General features: G+C 39.4%; 1 protein-coding gene across 13 annotated transcripts in view; it reads left to right on the forward strand.

Moving 5' to 3' along the window:
• MCF2L (MCF.2 cell line derived transforming sequence like) overlaps positions 1 to 26,609 on the forward strand; it is a 153,645-nt gene that overhangs the window by 80,667 nt on the left and 46,369 nt on the right. For all 13 annotated transcript variants that reach the window (XM_084532136.1, XM_084532143.1, XM_084532145.1 and 10 more), the window contains 2 exons: positions 8,237 to 8,320; positions 16,270 to 16,384. In XM_084532136.1, the coding sequence (XP_084388262.1) occupies positions 8,237 to 8,320; positions 16,270 to 16,384 (199 nt within the window). The remainder of the gene's footprint in view (positions 1 to 8,236; positions 8,321 to 16,269; positions 16,385 to 26,609) is intronic.

Below are 26,609 nucleotides of genomic sequence, written 5' to 3' on the forward strand. Positions count from 1 at the left end.
ATTTTCCTCAAATACAAAGAAATATTAGATCTTGCCGATCCCTAGGTTGACTTCCTAATTATTACATAGTCTTCCTCTTGTTACAGATTAGCTAGTGTTTGATCAGGCTTGTAAGCTGACCTTAAAGCTGATTTTCTGAGAAGCTCCAGGACAATGGAGTACGTGCGTCAAGTAGGTGTGACTGAAGACACAGGAGGAAGAAGCAGGACTTTTTAACATTCCCAGTACCTTGTGAGTACTTCTGTTATACACGGAAGAGAGGAGAGATTTCCTCTGATGTTTGTACTTTGAGGTGATATTATTTAGGCAAACTAAGACTAGGAATTCTGCTGCCTTCTGGAAAAGGGTGGTAGAAGAAAAAAGAAAAGAACAAAGGCAATAACATCCTTTGACATGTGTAATAAGGTCTCAAGTCCAAATGTTTTAGAGAAGCATTTGAAGCAAATCAAAATCTTGGTTGGTTGTCAAAATACGCTTTTGAGTAGCTATTTCACAGTCAGAACAAAGAAAATGGGGACTGCTATACCTCTTGTCCTCTCATGCCAGCACTGCATTTGCAGTACCCCTCAGCCATTTTGTTCCAAAGAAAGATCAGTGGTTAATCTCCATACGTGGAAACCAGACCATCAACCTCAGAGTTTTGTCGGTAGTTGGGTGCCAAAGCTTCGTCTCTGTGATCTCAAAGAAGCACCAGATGGACAGTTTTTTCTTGGTTTTTGTTTTTGTTTTTTCTCCTGTAACTGTGATTACAGGAAGCAGGAATTGCTTGAATAAAGCAGGTTCGGTAGGCACCTACATAATACAAAGATGTCTTAGTTCTCTGTTGTTTCACACGTAGTAAGTTCATGTCCTCTGATTTTAAATAGACAAATTGCATCCTTTCAGGATTAAGATATGTTTTTTCTAAGCAGTAGTGTTCTTCAAATATGATTAAAAAAGAATTCTCCAGTTACATTTCAATGGAATCACTTAAATATTACTAAAACTAGGGATTATGGAAGTTCTGCAGAAATATTACAGGCTCTGTTAAAGTTTCCTATGGTCAGAAATACGTGAGCTTATAATAGAGGGAACATCATCCCTAAGACTTCAGATTTGCTTTGACAGTTCCACTTCCAAGTCTTGACTCAACTAGATCCTTACTTAAGATTGAAAGTATATGGAATTACAGACTAGCCTAATGCACCAGCGGGCTCTATATATAGTCATGCTATTGCATGCATACTGTAGCAATAGTGCATGCTGTCCTACTGTGTCCTCCCACGGTAAGGCACTTTAAATTGTGCTCCTTTAAAGTACAGGGACAAAATAAGCTGGTGTTAACCGTGCCATGGAGGTGGAAAGCATGATTCAATTAAAAGAAAAAATATCTCAACTTGAAGATTGGTTTTGTGTATTAGGGCTGTTGAAAGGGAATTCTCATTTCTGACTGGGAAAGGAAATAGGAGCTGTAGTTTTTCTGTAGGCTGTTAAGCTTTTACATTAAAATTCTTACATACCAGTGTCATTTGAAATATTTATTGGAAATCCAATGCCATATGAAGCTACTCAGAGTGTTTTATTTCTATTTGGGCTAGCAATTGGGATGCTGGTGCAGGTGAAGAATTTGTATTTCCTGCTTCCTTGGGATATTTTAGTTCACCAGAAGAACAATCTGGCAGAGTGCAGTGTGTTATTCAGGTGGTAATTTCCTTCCCAACTGCACTTTGAGAGTTGTGATTTGCATGGAAATTTTGGGGAATTAATCACTTGCATTTTCTGTTTTTTCTTGTTTTGATGATAGTGTAGTCAAATAAAACAGGTAGTTTGGACTGGTGAGATGTTAATACTTTTTTATGGACACTGGTGTGAAGTACCTGTAATTAGCCCAACGTGGCTACGAATAGTGCATAGATCAGATTAACTCGGTCAGCAGCTTTTCAGGTTGGGCATACCTAGTGGTAGAGCTTGCAGGCATCATGACTATTCAACAGCACCTTGTCAAATCCCATTTTAGATCTGGAGAGCTCTCCTTGCATGATGATAATCTTTTTAGACCTCTTCCACATGGCACGACATGCAACTATCTTCACCAGCCCTGCTGCTCTGGCCCTTCCTGCTTTGGGGGCCACACAAAGGAGCTGACTGTTAGGGTTGGTGGTTGGAGGGGGGGAAGAAGAAGAGAAAAGGATGAGGCAATGAAAGATTTGCCTTGAGGCTGTGGGAGATGAAGGAACACTTCTGAAAGCCATTATCTTGTACTTATAATTTCCAGATGGAAGGGTGCTTTACTAAAGAGATTTGTCAAATGAAGTCCCCCTTCACAAAACACATGCAACCATTTGGGTGGGTGGGCCATTCCAGAAGAGATGTGAAACAAAACTGGTTGGGAACAAGACGTATTTCTTCAATTTAAGGCACGCATTTAGTAGCGAAGCCATCATTGCATTTTCAGGAAAATGTTGTTGACTCAGCAAGAAAGAAGAGGCAGGAAAATGATTTGTAGTTTGCTTTATGATGTGTTACTGGGGTTTGTGTTGAAAGGCATAATTGTGTCCACATGTGTATAAAAGTACAAACAGGTTGGCTGTCGAGCTACTACAAAGTAATGGACATAGGATTTTACTCAAAGCTACTCAAAGGGTGTTGTAATTCCAGCTGGCTCAGTGGGAATTGGATTAAACCCATTACAAGAGGCTAATGAGTCCTGCTAGGAGACCCTCTTCAGCGTAATGTCGATGCGGTTTTCTCAAATGCAACTCCAGTGTTGTGTTCTGTGAAAATGGTTTTGCTCCATCTTCTCTGACCGAGTCTGAATGAGATAAGCTTCAGTTTGTTCAGAAAAGAAAGGAGGCTTTTAACCAATAAGTGAAAATCTTGACTTGAGTGACATTGATTGTTTTCTTAGGTCTGTATTTCTTTAGGGCTTTCTGGCACCAGCTCAAGCACGAGTTATCTTTTTGCCCTCATGCTCAAACTATTAAATAGTAATCCTATAGTTGCGTCTGATAACGTGGGGTCAGGCCTCTCTAAGCCATCTTCCTCCATCATAGAGAGAAGACTATGAAAGCAAGATTTCAAAACGAGTTGCAAGGTGATTTTTTAAACACATCTTATGAAGAGAAACATCCTTTTCTGTATGTGTGTGTGTGTATATATGTATAAAGAACCTCATATGTAACTTATCCCTCTACATTAATAAGATGACATCTGTCTTCTGGACACAATTTCAATGCTAGAACTTGTGTTATTTTTATTTATTTATTTATTTATTTTTAAAGAACCTCCAGGTGCTGGCTTAGGGAAAAAAATCTTTGCACATTCTAGCTATTTCATGTGTTCAGTTTAAAAAAAAAAAAAAAACTAATTTAAAAAAAATAGCAGCAATGACTTCGCAGAGTCTTATTTTATTGTTCATTAGTAGCCACAATACCAGATGCATTATAAATCTTGCAGCCTTCGTTTTAAGCAGACTGTTGAGAAAAACTCTAAATGAGCTCTTCAAGAAAGACTGGATATTCTAGCATGTTTTGGTACGAGTATCTCTTTTCAGCTATGAATTTTACATATAGAAAAACAGACACTCTCTTGGGTCTCTGTTTTGAAAATACTGTGTGAGACAGTCAAGGTAAAACAGGGTAAATGTTGGGCTGTGAGGATGCTGTTTCATGTAAGTATACATAGAGTCTGAGCCCATAAGAATTCCTTAAAAAACAGATTTTCAGTAAATCTATATTTTTATATGCACTTTATTAGCTTCTCTAAAATGGGGATTGCCCCTAAAGAATGTAGCAAGTGGCAAGTTCTCTATTTAAAGGGTATTTCCAAGAAGTATCTGTGTTAAGTTTGGAGGGGAGAGTTGGAGAGTGAAAAGCTGTTAAAAGTTTGGGTTTGTTCCCTCCCAAACTGAGATTTGGTACCTGTGCACTGAAGACTCTTCCTACAGCCATCGTGCAGGAAGGATTAGGAAACGTTGCTCAGGAACAGTTTTAGATATCTTACAGATTGCTTTTAAGAATATTCTGTGTTTGGAAGCAGCTTGTGTTTGTATGCTATTTCCATCTTCTAAATTGACATCAATTTGCTTACCTACTCTGTTGCCAGTGTGCTAGACCAGTTTCTGAGAGATGCACTTGAAAAATGTATTTCTTTTTGTGAGTGCTTTTCAAGAAAAAAATGAATCCTGGCATCTTAAAGAAAGCTTTATGCCAGTATTTCAACTCTTCAGGCCTGGGAAAGAGTAATGGATATGGGTGTAATGAAGGAATTACATTAAAGAAAGAAGGGCTTTTCTTTGTTTCAGTATGTAAATACCAGGAAGTCTGCAAACTGTTCTTACAATTATGATCAGTGACTTACAACAGCCTTCTACACTTGTGTGTCAAGGTGGTGGTGGTTGTGGTGATGGTGTTTGTTTTATCCTTTGGTTTTAAATAATCCAATCTAGCTCAAGGAAACGTCAGAAATGATTATTGTTTACTTTCCAATCCTTATTGGCTGTTGATTTACTCTACCATCTTGATAGGATTGCACAAAGCAGTGCAAACAAGAATGAATGACAGATTCTGTATTTAATATTAAATCCAAAGGGCAACATTTCAGCATCAGCTTCCAGTGTGGCTTTTAAAGGCTGAGGAACCTTTTTTTAGTTATCATTCATGGAGATTCATGTTAGTGATGATCTGTTTAAACTAGGTACATAGTGTAGGAAGTCCAAAAATGAATCCTTCTTATATCCTATAAGAAAAAGAAACAAAACTTGCCCCAAGCAACTTTAAATCGAACTTCTGACTAACCAAAATGCTGAATTACAGCACTGAAACTATTCATTTTTCCTAGCTTGCAGTGCATAAAGATTACGAAGTGGTTGGGCGCAGAACTTAATGTCCTGGGCAGGCTTTGCAGCCCATACTGACCTCTGTAGCATGTCTATGTTTTTTATGTTGTAGCTTGTCACACCAACTGTTTTAGTGGTGTTTAAGTAATGTTCTATGTAAACTGCAATCCCCTCACAGAGCTGCAACATGGATTAGGAAAAGCCTTCACTGAAACTTGCCTTTTCTTTTCTGGTGGGTGCTGCAGAAACATGGGAATTGCTGGATGCACTTTGGATACTACAGCATTAGCACATTTGGGGTGCTTCTGCTTTTGTGTTACATTTGTATTTGTATTTTTACATTTGTATCTGCATTGGTATTTTTTGGGTTCTGTCCTTCATCTGTAGAAGGGCAAGCTCCTTGTTGTCACAGCTAAATACATGATAAAACTTCTATTGTTTCATAAATGTGACTGCAGATTTTTTTTTTTTTTTTTTTTTTTTTTTTTTATCACCAACAAGGGTGGCTAACATGGATAACTGCTACTTCTGCCTGTTATTGTAACTTCAAGGTCACATCACTTAGTTCTGTTGTAATGATTGCCATCTATTGGTCAAGGTAACTTTTTGGATTATGAAGATTATTCATAAAAAGTCAAGTGGAAAAAAAAGATACTGTGGCTGATAATATGGTGGATAAAATTCACAGCAGATGTGATGGAGAAGCAGGAATAAATTCCCAGAGTCCTGACTTTGTATAAGCCTGTCTGTTTCCTTAATCTCATGCACGTTCTCTGTCCATGTCTCATTTTTGATGGTTACTGTTCATTCAAGTACTTAGCTTGCTCTCTATCCTTTGCCTCATGCTTTCATGGTTTTCTTCCTTAGCCCATCTCTGCTACTGGGTTCAAGTGCATCCTGTCAAGTTGTTGAACATAAACAGCTTGGGAGTTTCAAGAGTTGTACTTCCTCACTTTGTTTTATGCTATTTATCTCTCTCTCTCTCTCTTTTTTTTTTTTTTCCAAATTATTGAAAATCAGCTCTGATCTTAACACACAATCTGCTTCCTGAAGTGTGTCATGAAACCAGATGAGCCAGAGCAAGGTGGGGAAAGGCTGTGCTTTGGCAGAGAGCCACAACAGGATGGGCTTCGGGAAGGTTTTGGTCTGTAAGTGGGCACGCTACGCTGCTCCTGCTGCTGCAAGCATGCTTGCTCTTTGAAGTAAAAGTGAGATTTAAACCAGGGGGAGGAAAATGCTGCACCGTCAGTGAAAGTGTGCGATCTCAAGTTTGTGGGCTGCCCTGGCGGGTTGCAAAAGCTGTTGCTTCTGCCAGGGAGAGCAGTGAGGCAACCAAAGCAATTTGCATCTCTGTGTGGCGTGAGTCAGGACAGCAACGTGACTGATCACGCAGGCATGACAGGAAGCAGGAATCCTTGTGTCTGGTAGACATAAAACATAGTTTCCCTGACTTATGAACATCTTGCCTATTTAAATATTACGTGTCATGTATTTACCTATGTACGCAACTCACACCTGTTTTATTACGGGCTTATGTGGCAGTAAGGAAAATTACTTCTGCATGTGACTGTGGACAGGATGGTGTATTACGCAGTGATTTTTTTTTTCCTTTTTCCTATCTCCCACCAAAAAAGTTGGTGTTGATCCTGTCATAGGTTATGTTCAGCTAAATGGGTTCTCCTGCAGAATTAGGGATTGGCTTTAGTTTCTTAACCACTGCTGCAGGTGGGCTTTGTATTAACAAGCACTTGGAGTAAAAAATAAAATCTGTTTTCTTTTGGAGAAGGGGGTCCCCTCTTCTGGAAATGAGTTGGCCATCTGAGATGGGACTTGTAAAAGACCTGTTCCTAATTTTCTCCTTAAGACCTTAAGATGATGACATAACTGAAGGTCTTGGAGAAATATGACTTGACAGCTAAATCTGCCCACTTATGGATTTGACAGCATGGTATGCAGAGGTCTTCTGATCCAGCAGCCGTTCACCGGATGCAGAAAAATAGCTCTGATTAGAGCGTGACCTTGACAGTGATCACGGCCGCTCCTCTTGTCAGGCTGTTGGAAAGGGAACAGAGAAGTTCTGTTTCCCAGTCTGACTTGTTGCTTATCTGGAAGAAATAGCTGAATGCTTTTTGGGGAACTGTTCTCAAATAGTTGCATTTTGCAGAACTGTACACACATTGCTCATAGCAATGTAGGGCTCTCCCCTTAATTTCTGGAATTTGAAAGGTCTCTGTAAGAGCAAAGCCCATCCTTGAGGGCCAGAGCAGTGCTTCTGCTCAATCAGTTTGTACTTTAATGCAGATGATATTTATCCCTATACCTCATTTCTACTTACTTCTTTATGTAACAGTGGGTTAAAAAATGCTCAAAACCAAGGAATGAGAATACTCAGTTATTCTTTCATTGCTTTTCAATGAGGCTCAAAAGAACAGAAGATAATTAATATTTAGGAATCACATTAGTAAAACTTTGTTTTCTTTTGAGAACATAGTCATAGCTCAGTGAACAAGACAACTCTGTCACGTCTTTGAAATGGAGGTCTTTATCATGGTCAGCAGATTCAAGCAGTTAGCAAGATTTAGGTTTCTGCTTGAACTTCTGGGGGAAGTTCCTTGGCTCAGATACTGTGGTTGAAAACTGAGGTTCAGGAAAGTGTTACACTTGTCATTAACCTGAAATAGAAGAGTTAAGATAAAAGATTAGGCAAAGTTTTTCCACAGTGCATCCCATGTGGGGCTGAGTTTCCAGGCCTGCTAGGCCCATCCTGCAGCGCGGTGCTGCCTTGTGGTATCTAGGCCCTAGGCAAGGTTCTGGCAGGACCCTACCCTTTATTTGGCATGAGAAATGTCAGCTATGCTCCCTTTGTGTGGAATAATGAAGGTTATTCATCAATAAAATTTCCCTTTGGATGGTACAGCACCGATGCTTTCAGAGCTGTGTGCTGTTCCTTCCATAAAATCCACTGGGGAGTTGGTAGGTGCTGGAGTTTGGGAAGATCTACGTTGTGGGATGGTTTCAGTGAGGCGTGGCAAGCGGGATGCTAACATTTGTTCTGCTTCTTTTTCATATAGGTTGAGAAGGTTTTAATAAAAAATGCATTTGATATGTAAAATCTGACTGTTTAACATCACTTCTGAGGAATATTAGCTTCACAACGTCTGGTTCAGTGGCATCCAGTACACCTTCCACGTGTCAGCAAATCTACATCACTTTTAATCTTTTATCAATATGCTGTTCAAAGAAAAGTTTGCCCCTGGCAAACACTTGAAACACTCCAAATATTTTCATGTTATTTTTGAAAGCTTAGACCAGTTTCTGTTTTGTTTTTTTTAAATTAGTGCTGATTTTATTGTTCATGTCTGCTCTAAAATTTTATATAAAATGACTGCAATGCTTTTTTTTTTTTTTTTTTCCCCACAGATGAAATCATGCATCAGGATATCATTCCCCTCTATGCTGCGGATATTCAGGACCAGTTAAAGAAACAATTTGCTTACCTGTCAGGTAAGAAGTCTACGATGTTCCCTCATGTGGATACTGCTCAGCTGGGCCTGTTATGCCTCCATGGTTTCTGATGCCTCACGTAGGACAAATCTGTTCCTTATAAGAAACTGAAAATACAGACTACCAAGACTTGTTATTTAAGGATTTAAAAAAAGTGAAGGTATTTACTTCATAAGGCACAATGGAAATTTTAAATTATCAATCATTTTCAGCATCTAGGATAATGGGATGGAAATGAGGATAGGATAAAGAAATAAATGGGGAAAAAATGAATGAGGAAGTGTGGAGGAGCCTGGTACACAAACATGTAGTCAGTGCTAAGGGAGCTGTGCTTTCCAGTGGTCATGGCTGAGACAGGGCTTGCACCCTGATAGTGAGTTCCCCAATCTAACTGAGCCATTGTTAGGAATTGGAAATGCAGCATGGGTGCTGATGTAGCTGTGGTCTCATGGCCCTTATACTGCAGACTAAGCTGCTGTTGGCTCTGCCGTCAGCTTCAGTACTGAAACCTAAGCTAATACCTTGGACTTTACCAAAGCAATGTGTGAGCGAGCACCACTGTAGCACATTCCCCAGCAGTCCCAGTGCCAGGCTCAGACATGTGCAGCTCTGGAAGGGCTTTTCCTCTTGGCATCCCTGCATTCATTCTGCAAAGGAACTGGCTTTGTGGACTTAAAGCTGTCTCTAAAAGCAGCACAGCTGTGTTTACACAGCACAGCGTGTCTTTGCCCCTGGATTACCTGTGCCAGGTAAGCAATGTGTTTGTGCTGTGCAGGCATCAGTTGCTGAGCTTGGTCCCTCCAGATGCTGGGACCAACCGTGACTAATCCCTAACAGATAAAGGGAGATGCTCACTGATCAGGCTGAGACAGAGTCTGATAAGCTTCTGTGTTGTTGTGTTTTGTTTTCTTTTCTTGTCTTCCTGTCTGTAAAACTCTCACAGATGTGCAGCAGTGAACTTGTTGGAGTTACTGTCCTGCCCTCCCTCCAGTGCATGGAGAGGGATGAGCTTTGCAGAGCAGCCCTGCCTCCTTCAGTATGAAGGAGGTTAACCTTTCTAGTCTGAAGCTGGACTTTGACTGCTCTTTTGCCTTTGAATCCCTTCATGCATCAGATTAAGGGAACGAAACAACATGCTGCTTTGTTTGATAAAACCTTTTTAAATCTCATTGTTACAGCAGCTGATCATTATTTATAACTTATTCCTGCCTCATAAGCTAAACTAAGCGTTGGAACTGTAGTAGTGGTTGTGTTTTCTATGGGATGATGGTAGCACGTGAAAATAAGACTATTTTGTTCATGAAGTTGGCTGTTCATGCTTCATTTGAGATGATGGTGTGTAAGCTACAATTCGTTTCTGGGATTTTTTTTGGCTCTCTAAGCTCTTACTTTTTATCCATGGGCAGAAATTAGTGTGAAATAGTGTTATGCAAGAACCAGTCTATCTAGGCAACTCCAAATAAGCTTTATATTTTGACCCTCAGAAGTGAGTGGAAAACTGGTGATTTCAGTAGATGGCTGAAATCTCATTGAGTCCAATGGGAGATTCTTCATCCCCTGCTAGTCTTGAGTTCTCTACAGGCATCGTCAACACTCATTACATCTGCTGTGCAGTGGCGCTTAGTGAAGACAGCCGTTCCTTGTTCTATTTTATTCAGTTTGTATTTAAATCTCATATCTATTTTAAGTCTGTTTTGTTCGCCTGAAATAGTAGGAGAGCTGCATTATTATGGGCTATAACTATATTCTTCGTTACACTGTATTATTATTGGGCAATTAGATTGTTATGCATTTTCATTTCACTTTGAAATTCAGTTCTTTTATCCTGCAGGACATTGAGGGTTTATTTTCGGTGCTGTACCAAGTAGCATTGTTATGGGTTCTATGAACAAAAGAACAGAGTTAATATTTTGATACTCAATTTATATGCAATTTACCAATTTACTGATTATTGCAGTTGTTGTGCTTACAAGTAGCTTTGCTGGAATGCCACTTAAGGCCTTCCCTATGTGTGTGAAGGGGACATTTTTTTAATTAATAAGTTGCCTTTAAAATAGTATCTTAGGATGTAACACAAAACACGTTAAAATTGAAGTTTCTAGATTATGAATATATGTGGTAGATAGCTTCTTTGCAGGTGTGGTGAATCAATTAATGTCATGTATAACGTTTCAATTTTTAGTGATTTTTTTTTTTTCAACACCAATGCAACATATACTTGAGAATCACATCCGTGTTTCACTAACATGATATATCTAGGTCTTGTGGGACACTTGCTTAATAGTGAATGTAAACCAGTCTGCTTCAACAGCTGTAGATAGTAGCCCTTCCTGAGCTATTTTCTGTGTTTTGACCTAAAACAGAGTCACCTGTTTGTCTGTCTCTTCCTCTCAAGGTACAAAGTATTCTGTGTGTCTCATTGTGTCAGATTATAATATAAATGCTCTGGGGACATCCAAGTTAGGCTTGAAACAAAACAATTTAGAACAAAACTTTATTTTAATTCTTAAGTTTTTCAGCAAGCATAGCCAAATGTAATGGCATCAAGGTTTCAAGGTTCTAGCTGCTCCTACAGATGCTGAAGGCTCCAGCTGTGGCTTGGCAGTGTGTCTGCAGTTGTGTTCAGCTCACTTGTAATAGGGGCAAGCTCTGGATGAGGTTTCAAATCATTCACAAAACAAGATTACAAACCCCAGCGTTAATATTTTACCTCTGGCCCAGTTGCTTACATTTTTCCTTGGAGTTTCTTCCTTCTGTGGAACAAGGTCCTTTAAATTTGAGAATTTTTGTTGCTTTTTGTTGCTGCTAAGCTATATTAGGTGTGCCCTTCCACATACCAAAGCAGACAGTCCTCTCTACATGGTTCACTGTTTCACCTGTCTAACACGTTCTTTATTTAGTTTGTATTTTTGTAACCATTTTTCCTGTATTGCAAAGTTTTTTTTTTTTTTTTAATTATTATTACTGTTTTATTTATTTATTTCTCCTCTAAAGGGACACTGGGGGCTCTATTCAAAAGTCTCTTCAAAAGTCTACCTTGCTTACAGTTGCTCATTTGCATTTTATATTTTCTTTCACAAATATTTTATTTTCTCTTTCCTGGCTTAGAAAGTTGCCGTATTACTTTCATACCCAACTTTATAACTATATGCAGTTGCCATATGCAGGTTTGTTAAAACAAATGGGATGAACAAGAGCATACAGACAGGTGTATATGTTTATACGCATCTTAAATCATACAAGCTATGTGATGTGCAAATGACTCTTCTGGCCAGCACAAGTACTGAAACCAGCTGTTTCAGCTCACTTTGCTTTGAATGCCTCTTCATGCAATGCACAACTTCAAACAAAGTTATTTCCATTAAAGAAAAAATACATATGAGTTGCTATTTTTAATTCTTCATGCAACTTGCATTTTTGCATGTTTATTCATAGTTGGCTTTCCTGCAGTTGAAAAAAAGTTAGCATTGGTTCTAGCTTTTAGAAATGCTTAATCTTTGGCCCTTAAATTATCCTTGTAAATGATTTGCTTCTCCTTGCTCTCTCTAACTTGGAATTCATCAGCAATGTCCTTGCTCTCTTGTATGGAAGTGACCTGGAAATATCTTACTGGTTAAACTGTTCTCTTTGTTGTATCTATGGGTCCTGAGTCTGTAAACTCTGTTTGAGAATTTCTAAGTGGATTCTGTGCTATACACATTGCAGCATTTATTTTTGAAATTTCAGTTTTGTTACCCATATAACACATTTATTGTAAGTGTCCTGTACTGACAGTGGAAGAGGCAAGAAACAGTAGTGGTTTGTCTCACTCAGGTGTTGACCGAACTGTGGTTTTATATTCAGTACAGTGAACTTTCTGTCTGTAGAAACTAAAAAAGAAAGAAAAAAAAACCTGATTTCTAGCCCAGTATACTTACTACTGATCAGCCTGAGCAAAATGCAGCTTGTGAAGTAATGTAAAATTTCTGTCATTTCAAGGAAATAATACTTTTTTAATAAATACCTCAATTCTTTTTTTTTTTTTTCCCTTTACAAAGGATATGCAATGAAGCTTTTATCCACTACTTAATTGAAGTCTACTCTTAATTTCAGATACTTTGAGTACTCCAATTGAGTATATTCCTCAAGGAGAAAAGATAAATTCCTTTTCAGAAACATAAACATAGTATCTGAACCACAACAGCAGTAAAAAATAAATATAAAAAATGTATTAAGGCTGTCTCTCATTCACACAAGTATCTAACTTTTGACGTCAGTGCAAACAAGATTACTTTTACACAAGCTGGATCTTTTGAACTGAAGTTGTTGATCATCATCGTTGTCAAATTGCTCAACTCTTGAGACTCGTGTGCCCATATTGATCAATATAAAAATCGTATCTTTTAATCTGAGTGCCATTTCATTTGCATGACGGAGCTAAAATACAGGTCCTCTAACCTAAACCTGTCATCATATAATTATATCCACCTACACTGCTTCCTTCTTGTGGGATTGGGTAGAGTGCTTTTGAGAGCACTTTTTCATTTGCAAACTGGAGCAGGATAACTAGGGGAACACCACAACATAGTCTGCTTTTGTTTCCCGAAAGTCTGAGCATTCTACTCCTGCTGCTCCCTGATTTTGCCAGCCCTACTAGGGGAAACAGCATATCTTTTATTGGGTTGTGGGGAATTTTCATTTTCTCTATGCACACGTTTTCTAGCAGCTGTGCCAATTTCATAATTTTTGTAACTTTCAATGCGATTTTAAACTGAAAAGAGTAGCAATAATTGTTTGCCACTTAAGAGTGGTTTTGGATAACGAGTCCATTGTATGCCTCTTGATTAGAATTTGTGCAAAAGTGTTAAAATTTCCTTGGCTTGGCAGTTCTTTATCACCTTACCAACTTGCAATTTTCTTTTTTATGATGTTCTTTTTTTCCTAACTGTGGTAGGAAAAGTTAGATGCAGCAAAATATAGAGAATAAATGCTAAATTACCTAGGTTTGCTAGTTTCAAAGGACCTCTTTTCCACTCCTTTAGTATCCATGGGTTCTTGATGCTCTGAATCCACGTGATTTTAATGGTCAGTGCTATTGTTTAAAAAATTGTACACAAAAGTTAGGAACCCTGTGTGCTATTTCATAAGCCAAATTAAGTCGTTTTGCTACCTAACTTGTATAGCTAATGCAATTCAACATGTTTTCAAAATGCTTATTTTCCCCCAAAATGCAGGGCTGTCACTGATGTAATAACTGGCTGTAGACCAAGGCCAGTCTTCTACTGAGAAGACAGCCCCACCTCACTGGAAGTTTACTGGAATTGTAGGGGTTTATCCACCGAAAAACTTTCGGTTTACATGGGTAATTTGTTTTCTTTGATACCAAATTTGTTTTGGAAGCTTCAGTTGAATAGGCTTGCCAAGTCAGTTGTAAATGAGTTAATAACAAAGTACCGCTTTAATGAAGGCTCACGGAAATAGGGTGGAAGTGGATCTACTTCATGTAAAGTGGTATTTGGTTTTTGCTTAATTGCAGATATACATTTCAGTGCTCTTCACTTCTATGGTGTTTCCATTTTTAGGCTGAAAAATAATGATCCTCTCATTTGGAGGTGGTTCCTTACAGCTACACATGTAATGAGACCAGTCTCAAGTAATTCTTGGAAACCATTTCAGACAAAATGAGTGAGGGCTGATTGCAGGTGTTTAAGGAGCGGCATGTTCTCTTCTGCTCTCTGCAATTTAACCAAAAACAAAAGCTGGCACTCAAGTGGCATTTGATGAATACCTCAAAAAGAAATAACAGACTTTTTTCAATGTTTTCCCTTGCATAGTCATGACAGCATTTGTGTGTGTGCGTGTGAGTATGCACGTATCTTCAAAAAGAAGGGGCTATAATATCCTTTCTGAAAAAAACTTCTAGAAAACAACAAAACCCACCTAAGATTAGATTGAATATGCTCCCAAAGATATACTTGGTTGTCGTAAGAAATGTAAAACTATTACACTTCAGCTGAACAAGTCAATGCATCCCTGCTTACACCTAGCAATAGGAGAGTAGGGTTGTGTGCGCCATGGTGAATTGAACTTGGCCAGCAAAGAAGCTCAGCCTGGTCCACAGTTGTGGTGGACATTTCAGGAGGATGAATTGCAGGGAGAGATGATTTTGCAGCTGTCATGACTGTGAGCTAAGTAGATGCAGTCACTCTCCCAACAGACCTGTATTTCTTTAAAATAAAATAAAGAAATACTATTTTCTGGATTACAATTTTTACATTTTTGTGAAAATTACAGTTGCTCATTTTAGAAATGATTCTAAATGACTCTACAAATTGAATTATTGTCATGACCTGTAGCACTCATGGAGTTCAGGTGAGTTTTCTTGTCTTTTTCGTAACTGGGTTTGGAATGTTGAAAGGCTATTATGTTAATTGGCCTTAATAAGATATTTAATTTTTTGCCTTAAAAACATATTTCAGAAAGTACGAGAGAGGTCAAGTTAGATATTTTTGTCACTCTCTTGCTTTCCCGCTCTTCTTAAATAAAAACAAAACAAAACAAAACAAAACAAAAAAAAAAAAAAAAAAAAAAACTGGCTTTCCAAACTCCACTTTCCCTTTTATCTACTCACACCAAAATTCTGTGGCTTGGTTTAGTTTCAGGAGAAGGGAAGAAAATCACATTTTACACAGCTAATTTAGGGCTGAACTGGGTAATGATGCTTTTGCAGAGGTGAAACAAGGATAAATGGTTCTGAATGAAGGGAAAAAATAAACGTTCCTTGCTGCCTTAAGTTCACTCTGAAAAAAAGGACAAGTTAAAAAAACAAAAACTCTTCTATATTAGTATTTCATACGAACACTACTTACATGTAGGATTTTTACTTTGCTGTGCTTTCTGTGATCTTTATGTAGCTTGCTGTGACAAATGCTCATTTGCAAGGAGCAAGGGCTTTACCAGAGCAGCAGGTCTTTCATTTGTGGCCGTGTACTTCAAGTTGCAATACCATGTACCTCAAGTCGCAATATAGAAAGCGACTTCTCTAGGCCAGCGATGTTAAAGCTGGAATTAGGTGGAATTTATTACGCTGAGCAGTTCAGAGCACATGGCTTTAAGCCCTGCAGCACGAAGGAAAAGCACTTGAGCAGCAGTGGGAGGTATAGGTGTGCTTAAGTGTCCCGTCAGGAAAATATTGGAGTAATGTAAGCAGAGCACAACAGTGTATTTACAGGCAGGATGGAGTCATCCCCACCCATGATAACCGCCAATGAGTGTAATAGGAACTGAAAAATAGTAGGCTGTGTCAAGGCTGGACGGCTCCACGTTTGCCCTTGACAATTGGTGGTGGTCTGGGAACTTCCTGAAAGTCGTGGTCTGTGGTTCTTCTTTTAGGCCATGTCCTGCAAGTGTATTGTTCTTTTTCTTTTGTTTCATATGGCCTATTTATAGAAGCTAAGTGGAACAAAATGAGTAACCAGGGAAAGCTGAAAATAATGCATAATTGTACCTAAAAATAGATATGGTAGAGAGCTAGCTCCCCTAGCTGAGGGGAGGGTTGTAGGAATGAGCTCAAACTGGTAAGGAGGTTGAGTTTGGTTCAATATGGAGATTTGCCTGCTTAGTTCTGATTATTTTTTTTCCTAAATTACTACATGTTTTTTTCTCCAAATGGGGTGTATTTACTTGCAGTCGGCATTTATCAAATGAAAGATGCACTGCCATCTGGTGTCCAAATTGTGTTCACACAAGACACTTAACATGTACAGGAAAAAATTAATGCGTAATAAATTTCTTCCTATAGAACTCTATAAACTCTGAAGAAGAGATTGGACTGTTCCGAATAAGTAGTGTCCATGCTGATGAGCACTGCATCAAAAGAAGAAAAAGTACAATCGTTTAATTACTGGGAAATTGCAGTCTAGTTAACGGGACGTTTATGTAAATGTGCCTGCTTCTTGTTTCTTTTGTAGGTGGAAGAGGGGGAGATGGATGCCCTGTTATCACCTTTCCAGACTACCCAGCTTTCAGTGAGATCCCAGAGAAGGAGTTCCAGAATGTCCTGACCTACCTCACCAGCATCCCAAGGTGAGCACCCAGCCAAGAGAAAATACTCTTATCCAATAAAGGATTTCCTACGTTCAGAAATATATATCATGGTGTAAAGGTCCAGCTTGTATTTAATTAAAGAAAATGTGAATGTAGCAGGTGATGCAGCGTCAATAAAAGTCTTGATTAGTGAGAACCACCTAATGCAGTAGTTGATAAAAGTATAAATAGCAGTATATCGTTCATCTAGAGCATGAAAGAAGAAATTACTTTCTGGTAGGTATGGATATAGATTCTGTAATAGAAATTTTCCTCTTGTTTCGTATTTCTGCACTGCTGGATTTTAGAGTGTGGTGTTGTGTGTTTTAATTGGAAATATACAATTTTGGCAGGATATGCTAACGGAATGCATGTAGCAGAGTAGAATACAGATGCCAGAATTCAAGAGAACAGACTGACTTATTCAGGTGAGATTTAATGGAGTGTAATTCTGAAGAGTAAATCTGCTGAGGAAAGCTGGCAAGTTTTTGAGGACAGCACCATCCAAGCACAAGAATGGTACAGCTTGGAAAATGAGTAGACATACTGGGAGACTGACCTGGCTGAGCGGGGAACTTGTGACTTTGAGCTGCAGTACAAAGACAGCGCACAGAAGATGAAAGCAGTGGTAGGCTACAAAAGTGAAATACAGAAGCATTGCCTGAACACACGGGGTGGCTTCAGGAAAGTCACAGCACCCCCCAGAAAAAAATCTGCTGCGTTAGCAGTAAAGGAATGAAGAAGGAGAACGCGAGCTTGTGCTGAATGGGCTGGGTATTTTAGTGGCAGCCAACACAGATGAGAGGCTGAGACACTTGAAGCAAAGAGCTCATCAGTCTTCTCTGACAGCCTGTCCAGGCCTTTGTGCTTAGAGACAGGATCTGAGTTTGAGAGTGACTAGCAAGAGGTGATGATCTCAAGGATCTCTTGAAAAATGTTGACCCCAAACTAGTATTTGGGATAAGCTGAGCTATATCTAGAGTGGTGAGGCAGCTCTTTATCACCTTCAAAAGATTTTTGAGATCAGAGGCAGACTGTGATGACCAGAGAAAAGCAAATATATTCATCTTCAGAAAGGACAAGAATAATGATCTGAAGCACTACAGGCGAGTTGACCTCACTTTAGTCTGTCAGGAAGTTATGGAGTGAGTCCTCTTCAAACACATTTATGTGCACAAGAAAGCTGAAAGTGCTGGAAAGTAGCCAGCATGGATTAAACAATGGTAAATTGCACTTGATCAACCTATTTCCGTGGTGAAATTACTGGGTGTGTAAATGAGGGGAGGCTGTGCATGTCTCAACTTTAGCAAGACTTTCCACAGTCTTCTCCCAGCAGCCTTGTGCCCAAGTTGGGTAGTCACAGTCTTGATAGGGGGCTACTAGGTGGGGAAAGACTGGTTCATCTATTTGTTACTGGGAGAGTGATGTAGCATTGAGACAGGATGCCAAAGGATATCATGGAGTCTTCATTCTTGAAAGTTTTCAAGACCTGACCGTCCAAAGCCCTGAGTAACCTGATCCAAATTTGGGTTGGCCCTGCTTTGAGCAGGAGGTAGGACTGGAAACCTCCTGAGATCCCTTCAAGTTTGAACTATTGTATGAAGTGAGATCTGTTATGTCTTTCCCAAATTGGGCTTTGTGGCTTTCCCAGATTAAATACCCTTAGAAACGCAAGTTATCTAACACCGATTAAATGTTGGTCTCAAGCTGTTTTTCTCATTCTTTCCTCTGACAATGTTCAGTGCAACTCAGCATGGGCTGTGCTGAATTCGTGTCTGAAACTAATCATGGCCGATTTCCCTCATGCACACACATGCTTTATTTCTTTTCATGCATATACAGTGAACAAATGGTCTTCTTGTAAAGGTCTTTCCTCCTAATTATTTTGTAGGACCTATTCCCTTTCAGGGAACACTGGTTATATGCAGCACAGTACCATGAGGTGCTGTCCTAGTTGAACTTACTAACACATAGGTAAGCAGGAGAGGAGCTGTGAAGCCAACAGTCAGCTTTATTTTATTTGTTTATCCTTGTGCTCTTTAAGCTGTGGGGTGCTAAGCCTCCCTTGATAGTATCTTCCTTGAATACTGTTATTACAAATAATTATGTGCTAAATTCACATCTGCTCCTCCTTATGAAAGTCCTCCTTTGGCAAGGCGCCTTATTGTGGCCCACTGAACTTCTTCACAGAGTGGGATTCCTGTGAGAAATTCTGAGCAGAGCAAACAGCATCTGGCACAGGGAGGAACACTGAAGGCGTCCCAGTGCATCAGCTTGGTGGGAGCACGTTTTGACTAATTAAAACTCTGGGAGCAGAATTTCTGGAGATTTTTTGTTCATTTTCCCATACCTTCCAATAATTATTGTGTGCATAGCCAGCCAGCAGCAGCCACTTCTTAAGTTTGGCTGTTCTTGTAGGATGTTTTTGTTGTTTCTTTCTTTTATTTCTAGTTCTTTAGATCACCGTCCTGTGTAAACCAAGAAGAATAGCTCAACTAGGTAGATATAAAAACGTGAGATATTAACTTTTATAACTATAACCATATTTTGTTCTTGGATTTTCATATTTTTTGTTACAAGTTTTAAGCTGAAATATTAACACCACTGTTAAAATGCTGATAAAACTGGGACCTTTTTAGTGCCTGAGAACTGCTGTAATCTCAAAGGGCTTTGGCCATCCCTGACATCTTCTCTAATGGTGTTACAAGCTTACTGTGTTAAACTTTGTTTATAAGCCCTTGGGTAGGTGTGTAGGAACAACAAACTGCAGAAATGCTGCTAACCAGATGTCAGCATACACTCCCTCGTAAAACATCTTCTGCCAACAATAAGCTATCGACTGCATATACCTCAAAGATGGGCAGTATTGTGAACTTCTTTGAATTGCTGATATTTCTAGTGTTGTTAAAGTTGTCACAAGGCAGGATTTTTGTTGTTATCTTAGTTTTCAATGGCTAAAATTTTAAAGACTGGGAACTTGCTTTTGAGGGAAGTGGAGGCAGATAGTTAATAGTTTATTTGTTTTGTAAGTTTATTTAAAAGGTCTAAGATATACAAATTTACAGGAAGGGTAAAAAATGCAGCCTACAGCTTTTATGCATGGAATCCTCAACTGATCAGTATCATTTAGCTTATGAAATACACAACTTTGTCTTTTGGTTGTTCTGACTGAGGGGAAGAAGAACTTTTTCATAGAAAAGCCCTGTAGAGCACAGACACGTCTGGAGCCACAACAGTTCCTTGGAAAACATGCTAGGCTGTTTGTGCCACTTGGCCCTGCACAAGATTCCTGATCACAGCGAGGGGTTGGCAGCAATAACTCAAAGCTTATTGTCTGACTGCCTGCAGTCATGTGTTAGGGGAAATGATATTTCATGGGAATGACAACGAGAAACTGCTAAGAGCCACATAAGAAAGGACCTTTCTGTGTTCTGCAGAAGATTTTTTGCCTAATAAAATATTTACCAGTATGGTGATTTCTAGCAGTGGCATCAGATTTTCAAGATTTGTTTCCAAGTGAAAGGAGTATTAATAAAAGCCTTAATAAGTGTAGCTTAGGACTTCATGTCAAAAGAGAAAAACCAAAACCTCTGAACATGTAGTTACTATTCCCTCTGATTGCATAGGTGTAAACTTGACCTTGTCCCTCCTCATTGAATTATTATTCTATACTATCTGAACACTGAGTTTAACAAGCTTTTCCTGTATAAACTTGTCTCTTTCACAGTGAACTGCTACAATGAAGAGTTAAATATCTCATGGGTCACCTTGCATTCAGAAATTGAACTATTATAAGTTGCATGTTACCAGCTTAGATGACCGGGGAGTAGAATAATGCAAACAGCAGAGCTATCAGCGTGTGCTCAGATGTGGAAGTCTGATCAGTTGAGGAAGTTAAGAAAGGAGACAGTGGAAAGGGAATATCTAATTTCAATATAAGATATACCATTAACCCTGGTGCAATTGTATATTATTAAACAAAAAGCAGAACCATCTCCTTCAGATTGCTAACACTGCAAGGAAAACATGTTCAGCTAGACATCTAGATAAGGTACAGTACCTCGTGTATGGCTTGTAATAATCTCAAAATATTCAGTACAAGATTGTTGACATTCTGTGTGACAACAGTCACGTACCGTGTGTACTTAAAGATCGTTGCTGTATCAGGAAAAAATGATGGATTAAGGATAAGAACTACAGACAGTGGAAGAGTATAGCCAATCCTACTATGTTTCACTCTGAGATGTACATTGTAAAGGTATATATCTAATACTTCTGAAACAGGTTCTTCCTTTTAGCAGCTGGTGGGTTTAGTACTATTATTGAAGTACAAAATATTTTGTATTGAAAAGCTGGGGACTCTCTTCCGGAGTGATTTTTTTTTTTTTCTTTGCTTAGTTCCAGTGATTTTTGTTATTGTTTTACACATGTAGCACCAAAGATGAAAGAAGGGGAATCCATGACAGTATGTAACATACTTAGGGCAATGCCTTACGGGAAGAGTACTTTAACTACAATGATAAATTACTACAAATACTTTTGATATAAGTACTGATCTTCAGGAATTATTAGGTTTTAACAATACAGTTTCTGAATAAATTCATATCTGTAGATACGTGTCTGTAAGAGAGATGATCTTTAGAGTCAATTGGCTTTCAGCAGAGAACAGTGAGCCAAGTTTTGCCTGTGTTTGAGGGCACTTCGTGATGTCTGTGTAGCCAGTCTGATACTCTTTAGAGCTTGCAGAGAAGAATGCCTCCTGTCACTTCACTGGGTGAGTCCTTGGGGAATGCTGCTGAGCTGGGTAGGAAGACAAGGTCGTTTCACCACAGAGTTGAATAAAAATCTGAAGACTTCCATACACAGTGTCTGTCATTGCTACTGCAAAGTGGGAGAGGCACCTGTGAGGTGTGCCTTTTGTATCCCATATACAGAGGGTGGAGGAAGAATATTCCATTCAAGGTTGAAATAGACTCCTAAAGCAACTGCCTCATGTACCCTTAAGAAGTTATTTCAGGGTGTTCAGTACGCTTTTCTCATTTTTTCTTTGTTTTGAAAGTATTTTTTCACCTTTTCTATTTATCCTAGTAAATGGACATCTAAGATCTATGATGTACACTGAAGGCAAGTGTTATGTGTTTATTTCTATCAATCACAGCTGAAACGTAACATGTTTTATTAACTTACCAGCATGTATGTGTTCTTGGAAAATGAGTTTACAAAATGTGGGGTGTTACATGAGAATTTGGTCCAAAAGAAATTAGTAGATAATTGCAGTGGTTTAAAAAAAAAAAAAAAAAAAAAAAGACAGGATTTTTCAAACATATGGCTTTGTTTCTGGCTAATTAGCAGTTTCTTCTGCAATCCAATAACAATATGCTGTATGGGAAACTAAAAGGATATAGCTTTAATATTTTTCTTCATTGCTCTTATAGATTCATCCTTGAACAACAACAACAAAAAAAAGCAAGCTAAAATTTTTGTGGTCACAAGAGATTAAAAAATTAATATTTTAAATGTGCAACACTGTCTTAAATACAGAGTTCCCTTCAAGAGAAATGGTGTAGATTAGAAAATTTTGAGTTGTCATGGCCAATTTTAGTCCCACACTGCTTATTAAATACAATACACAGGCCTTTTGTGCTTGTATTCAGACAGAGCCTTGTACAGCCTCTGTTTGTAATGCCCTTCTGTCCCGCCACATGATCCGAAGCATATCTCAGGTTAAATTGTCATGTTCTGCTATTTCCTGTTTTGAAAGCTGTCCCCATCGGTTTCCTGCCCAGGAGAATGTCCTCGTCTTTAAGATCCTGATGGCTTACAAAGGCCCGAACACAGTGTGGTGTTCTAAGAAATGCTATTGTTCGTGGTACCGCCTGGTGTGTGAAATTAGGGAGCGAGCCTGGCCAAGTTACGAAACGGAACAAGATAACTTCACAAAGTGTTGGCGTCTGGGAGTTACAAAGTTCTGTTGTTATGGCCTGGCGAGCTCCAGACCCTTCCTTACAGAGTGCACCAGCTCTCTGTCATTTGGGATTAACATCGGGTTGCCAAAAAACTAAAAGGAAACATCTTCACTAAGCCTCCCAGGGGGTTCGCGTCCAAGAAGACTTCATTAGTATGGGCACTGCAAAGCGTCAGGGAACTGGGGTTGTTTGGTCTGGAGAAGAGGAGGCTCAGGGGAGACCTCATTGCTCTCCACAACTGCCTGAAAGGAGGCTGTGGGCAGCTGGGGTCAGCCTCTTCTCACAGGTAACCAGTGATAGGACCAGAGGGAATGGCCTCAAGTTGCACCAGGGGAGGTTCAGGTTGGCAATGAGGAGCCATTTCTGCTCAGAAAGAGCAGTCAGGCACTGTGACGGGTTGCCCAGGGAAGTGGTGGAGTCACCGTCCCTGGGGGTGTGCAAGGAGAGGTTGGGCCTGGTACTTGGGGACATGGTTTGGTGGTGACATTGGTGGTAGGGGGGTGGTTGGAGCAGATGATCTTGGAGGGCTCTTCCAACCCTGATGATTCCATGATTTAGCTAGGGACTGGATGGCCATGGCACAGCATGGTGTGGATGTTGCTGGAGCTAACAAACCTTGGTACACACAGAGCTTGTGTGTGGAGCAGGCTTGGGTCTGGCCAGTCTTGTCAGCATGGTTTCACTGCTGTTCCCTGAGAGCTGGGGCACCTGCATTAGGGTAATGCTGTCTTTAGGCCTGAAGAGCCTTCAGGGCCAGGCCAACCTTCTGAAGAACCAATGGGGAAGAGTAACCACACGAGTTACCTCATTTATCTACAGCCTAAATAAGCAGCCCACTGCTAGCTAAGAGTTAACTACTTCTATTTTATGGAGTGCTGGGGACGAATGTCACCACATAATGGGTAAGAAGTGCCAAAAACCAGACACCCTGTCAGTTCACACTGACACACTGAGCAACAGTTCTGCAGCTCCAGTGTCTATTTGTGTCAGCTGTGTTTCATTTCCACGCTCTCCTCTTTGTCAGATTACAATCCAGGCTAAAGATGTGGAACCTGTATCCTGCTGTTACCTTGGCAGCCCCTCAGATTCGTCAATGAGAACATCCCAGGGCTTCCAGCAAAATCTGTCATGCTGTGCGTGCCCTTCCTCTCCGAGCACAGCTGCCAAGCAGTTGTAAATGCCATATGTTCCTGTAAGCAGAAAAGAAATGTAAAGGTTTATATTTAAAACAAGAGTGTTGAATCCTGAGGTGAAGTGGTGTGGTCGGGAGCTTTTGTGTCAGATACGTTGTTTGACAACATTAGGTCAAAGCTCAATGTGTTACTTGGTCTGAATTTTTCCTGGGTTTGGGGCAATTTATGGTTGTTCTGATGTCCACCTTGTGAATATATTAAACTTGTTTTAAGGTTCATCCCTGTTGAAGGGATTCTTTAAATCCCACTTGCATGACACATGGTATCCAGTGGTAAATTTCATCTCGTAAGGAGACAAGGTAAAATTAAGGAAGTTAATTAGTAAAATGCTGGACCTCACGCTGGAGCTTTCATTAAGTCTAATCTCAACTACAGAGAATTTAACACTCTATTTAAGTATAAACTCACCTGCCTAAAACACAGCATGCAGCCTTCCAGAAAATGTGTGTCAGTACTTCGTGCAATGGCATTAGTGGTAGTTGAAGTGCACTGGAAATATGTTTAATTCCAATATCGTAGTTCTGAATTGGTGTAAAAATGCTTTTATGGGATCAGGCTTGATTGTTCTAAAGCTGGGAGCACTCAGGCTTTCTGTTGTTTATATTTACTTAAGCTCAACCAACATGGAGCCCTTTTGCCTTTACTGACCTATTTATCCTTAATTGTCCCTCAAGGATAACGTGGCCTACTTCAGCCATCTGTAGTTAAGTCTAAATGAGTCCTCAAAATGGTCTGTCTTCAGTCCTGACAAAAGCAATTCAGTGTGGCCAGAAGAACTTAGACTGAATCTTCCATTCAGAAAATAAAAGTTCTTCCCTAAAAATACTTTTAATAGTGAACTTCACACACTAAAAGGGGTCTGCTAAGCAGTGACTTTGTCTTTTAATGATTATTTCTTTTACCTGCAGAAAAGCACCTAAGCCATGCTGATTTTAGCATGTGTGATTCCTCAGTGGTATAAAACTTGCTAAGTTCATGTACGAAAGGGCTGATGGAAAGGAAATCAGTGTGTGTGATACAAGGGGAGATAGAAGATGATGCCTGGATGCTTCAGTTCTTATTCTGACATTGGCTATATTCCTTCATCTCCCCCCACTGACAGCATGAGTTTTTTGGAGCAGAAGGGATGTCAGCGTATACGATGGAATATAGCCAGCCTTACTGTGCTCCAATCAGCAAATGTTTGATTATTTATTTATTTATTTTAAGGAGGAATCGGCATGGAAGTGCAAGTGTGTTATGAGGTGTTTAGAGTTGGAGAAAATGGAGAAGATCGGCACCCCTGTATCTGAAGCTGAGTGGGGAGGCAAAGATAAATGTGGCTGTGCATGCTATATAAATCAGTGCAAATACTTGAAAATAAATAAGCTATGGTCTCTCCTGCTGACACAGACGAATGCCCAATTATCTTGTCTATGCTTACAAAGTTCCCAAAAGCATTTTCATTGTTTTCCTGTTCCAGGCTCTGTGATTCTGCTGGTCTCCTCTGCCTCATGAGCAAACTACAACCATTTGCCTAACATGTTTTTCTTATTATTTATTCATGCCACCTCACAACCCAACATGCATCTCAATTCTTCTTTTCATATATACTGCCGGCTTGCCGTGAGATCCTGAAGTTCAGTTTTGTGTATCTGGTGACTGACCAGTTCTGAGCCAAGATGAAAAAATTGTATGAATATTTCAAGATATTCCTGAGGCATGAACTAGTAACAGCTGAGACCAAAAGTAAGCATAATAGGAAAAACAACTGATAAGCTTTTAATCAGTGGTGTTCTGGATAAGATTTAGGGGGAGGTAACTGGGAAGGGGAGAAGGAAAGTCCAAATGCTGTGACGTGAGTGCACAGTTAAAAATTCATTAATTCCAAAAATTCCAAAATTTCTATTGTGAAATGAAAATGAGAGCAGTATAGTATGCATGTTGTTGTATTTATAGCTATTTAGTTGTGCTTTTTTGTTTGGTTGTCTCGGGGAAGGCAGTTTTTATTTTTTAAATAGGATTTTAAATGTAAGAATCAATGAGAAGTGCTATCGCCTTGCTAACAGGTTAGGTTATATTCCTGTCATGGGGTGCTACAACACCCCATGTTGGGTGAAATGCAGGTGGTACTGTCAGGAGCTATATATATAAACATTTTTTGCTTGGTATTTCAGTGATTTTGGACAGACCACTAGAGGCTGCCCTTGGATAGCAGCACTCCTGAGTGCTTCATTTTTAATTTCTTTTGCTGGAATTCCTTCTTTCCTGTCAGTTTTTTATGAACAATTGTCGGTCTAAATTTGGGTTGTGTATATTTTTCCTTCTACAGTTGAAAGGCCTTCAGCTCTCTATGAAATGACCCAAAATATCCAAAAATGAATCCAAAATAATCCAAATAATCCAAAATAACAAATATTTCTAGACCAGTAGCCTGTTGTCAAAGCACTGTCCGGGAATCCACTAGTTAAACACAGTAATGACAAGATGGCAAATTTTGTCCAAATTCCAGAGATTTGGCTACAGAGAAATAAAGCTGCAGAGCAGTGACTTGCACACCAAGCTTGGCATCTCAGGAAGCTCGGGCTGAGCCTGTTCGTGGAGGCTGTGCTCTGGGGATGGTTTTCCAAGGAGACAAGAAGCAATGGACATGTCCTCAACTCTGCTTCCTGCACTATCTGATTTCTTCAGCATTTTCAGCTGAAGAGATACAGGTTTAAAAAAAAAAAAAAAACCAAAAAAAAAAAAAAAAAAAAAAAACCACCTAAGGACAGAAGTGTTAGAAATTCCATCTAAAATTATGGAGAAGTCATCATTGTGTTCCAATTTTGCCCCCATATATATATATATATATATATATGTGTGTGTGTGTACATATATATATATATATATATATATATAAACAAAATGGGACACTCTTCATCATTTCTATGGTTTTGGTTTGGCTTGTGTTTGATTGTTTGTTTCCCCTCGTAAATGTTACTGGATTAAGAAGTGTTATCTGATTGACTGGTTATACACCTCAACAGGAGGTGGTTCCTGGGGGAATCCAAACTGAGATGTCAGGCCCACGGCGTGAATCGGAGC

This window comes from Aythya ferina (assembly GCF_964211825.1).
Source record: "Aythya ferina genome assembly, chromosome: 1".
Classification (NCBI taxonomy): domain Eukaryota; kingdom Metazoa; phylum Chordata; class Aves; order Anseriformes; family Anatidae; genus Aythya; species Aythya ferina.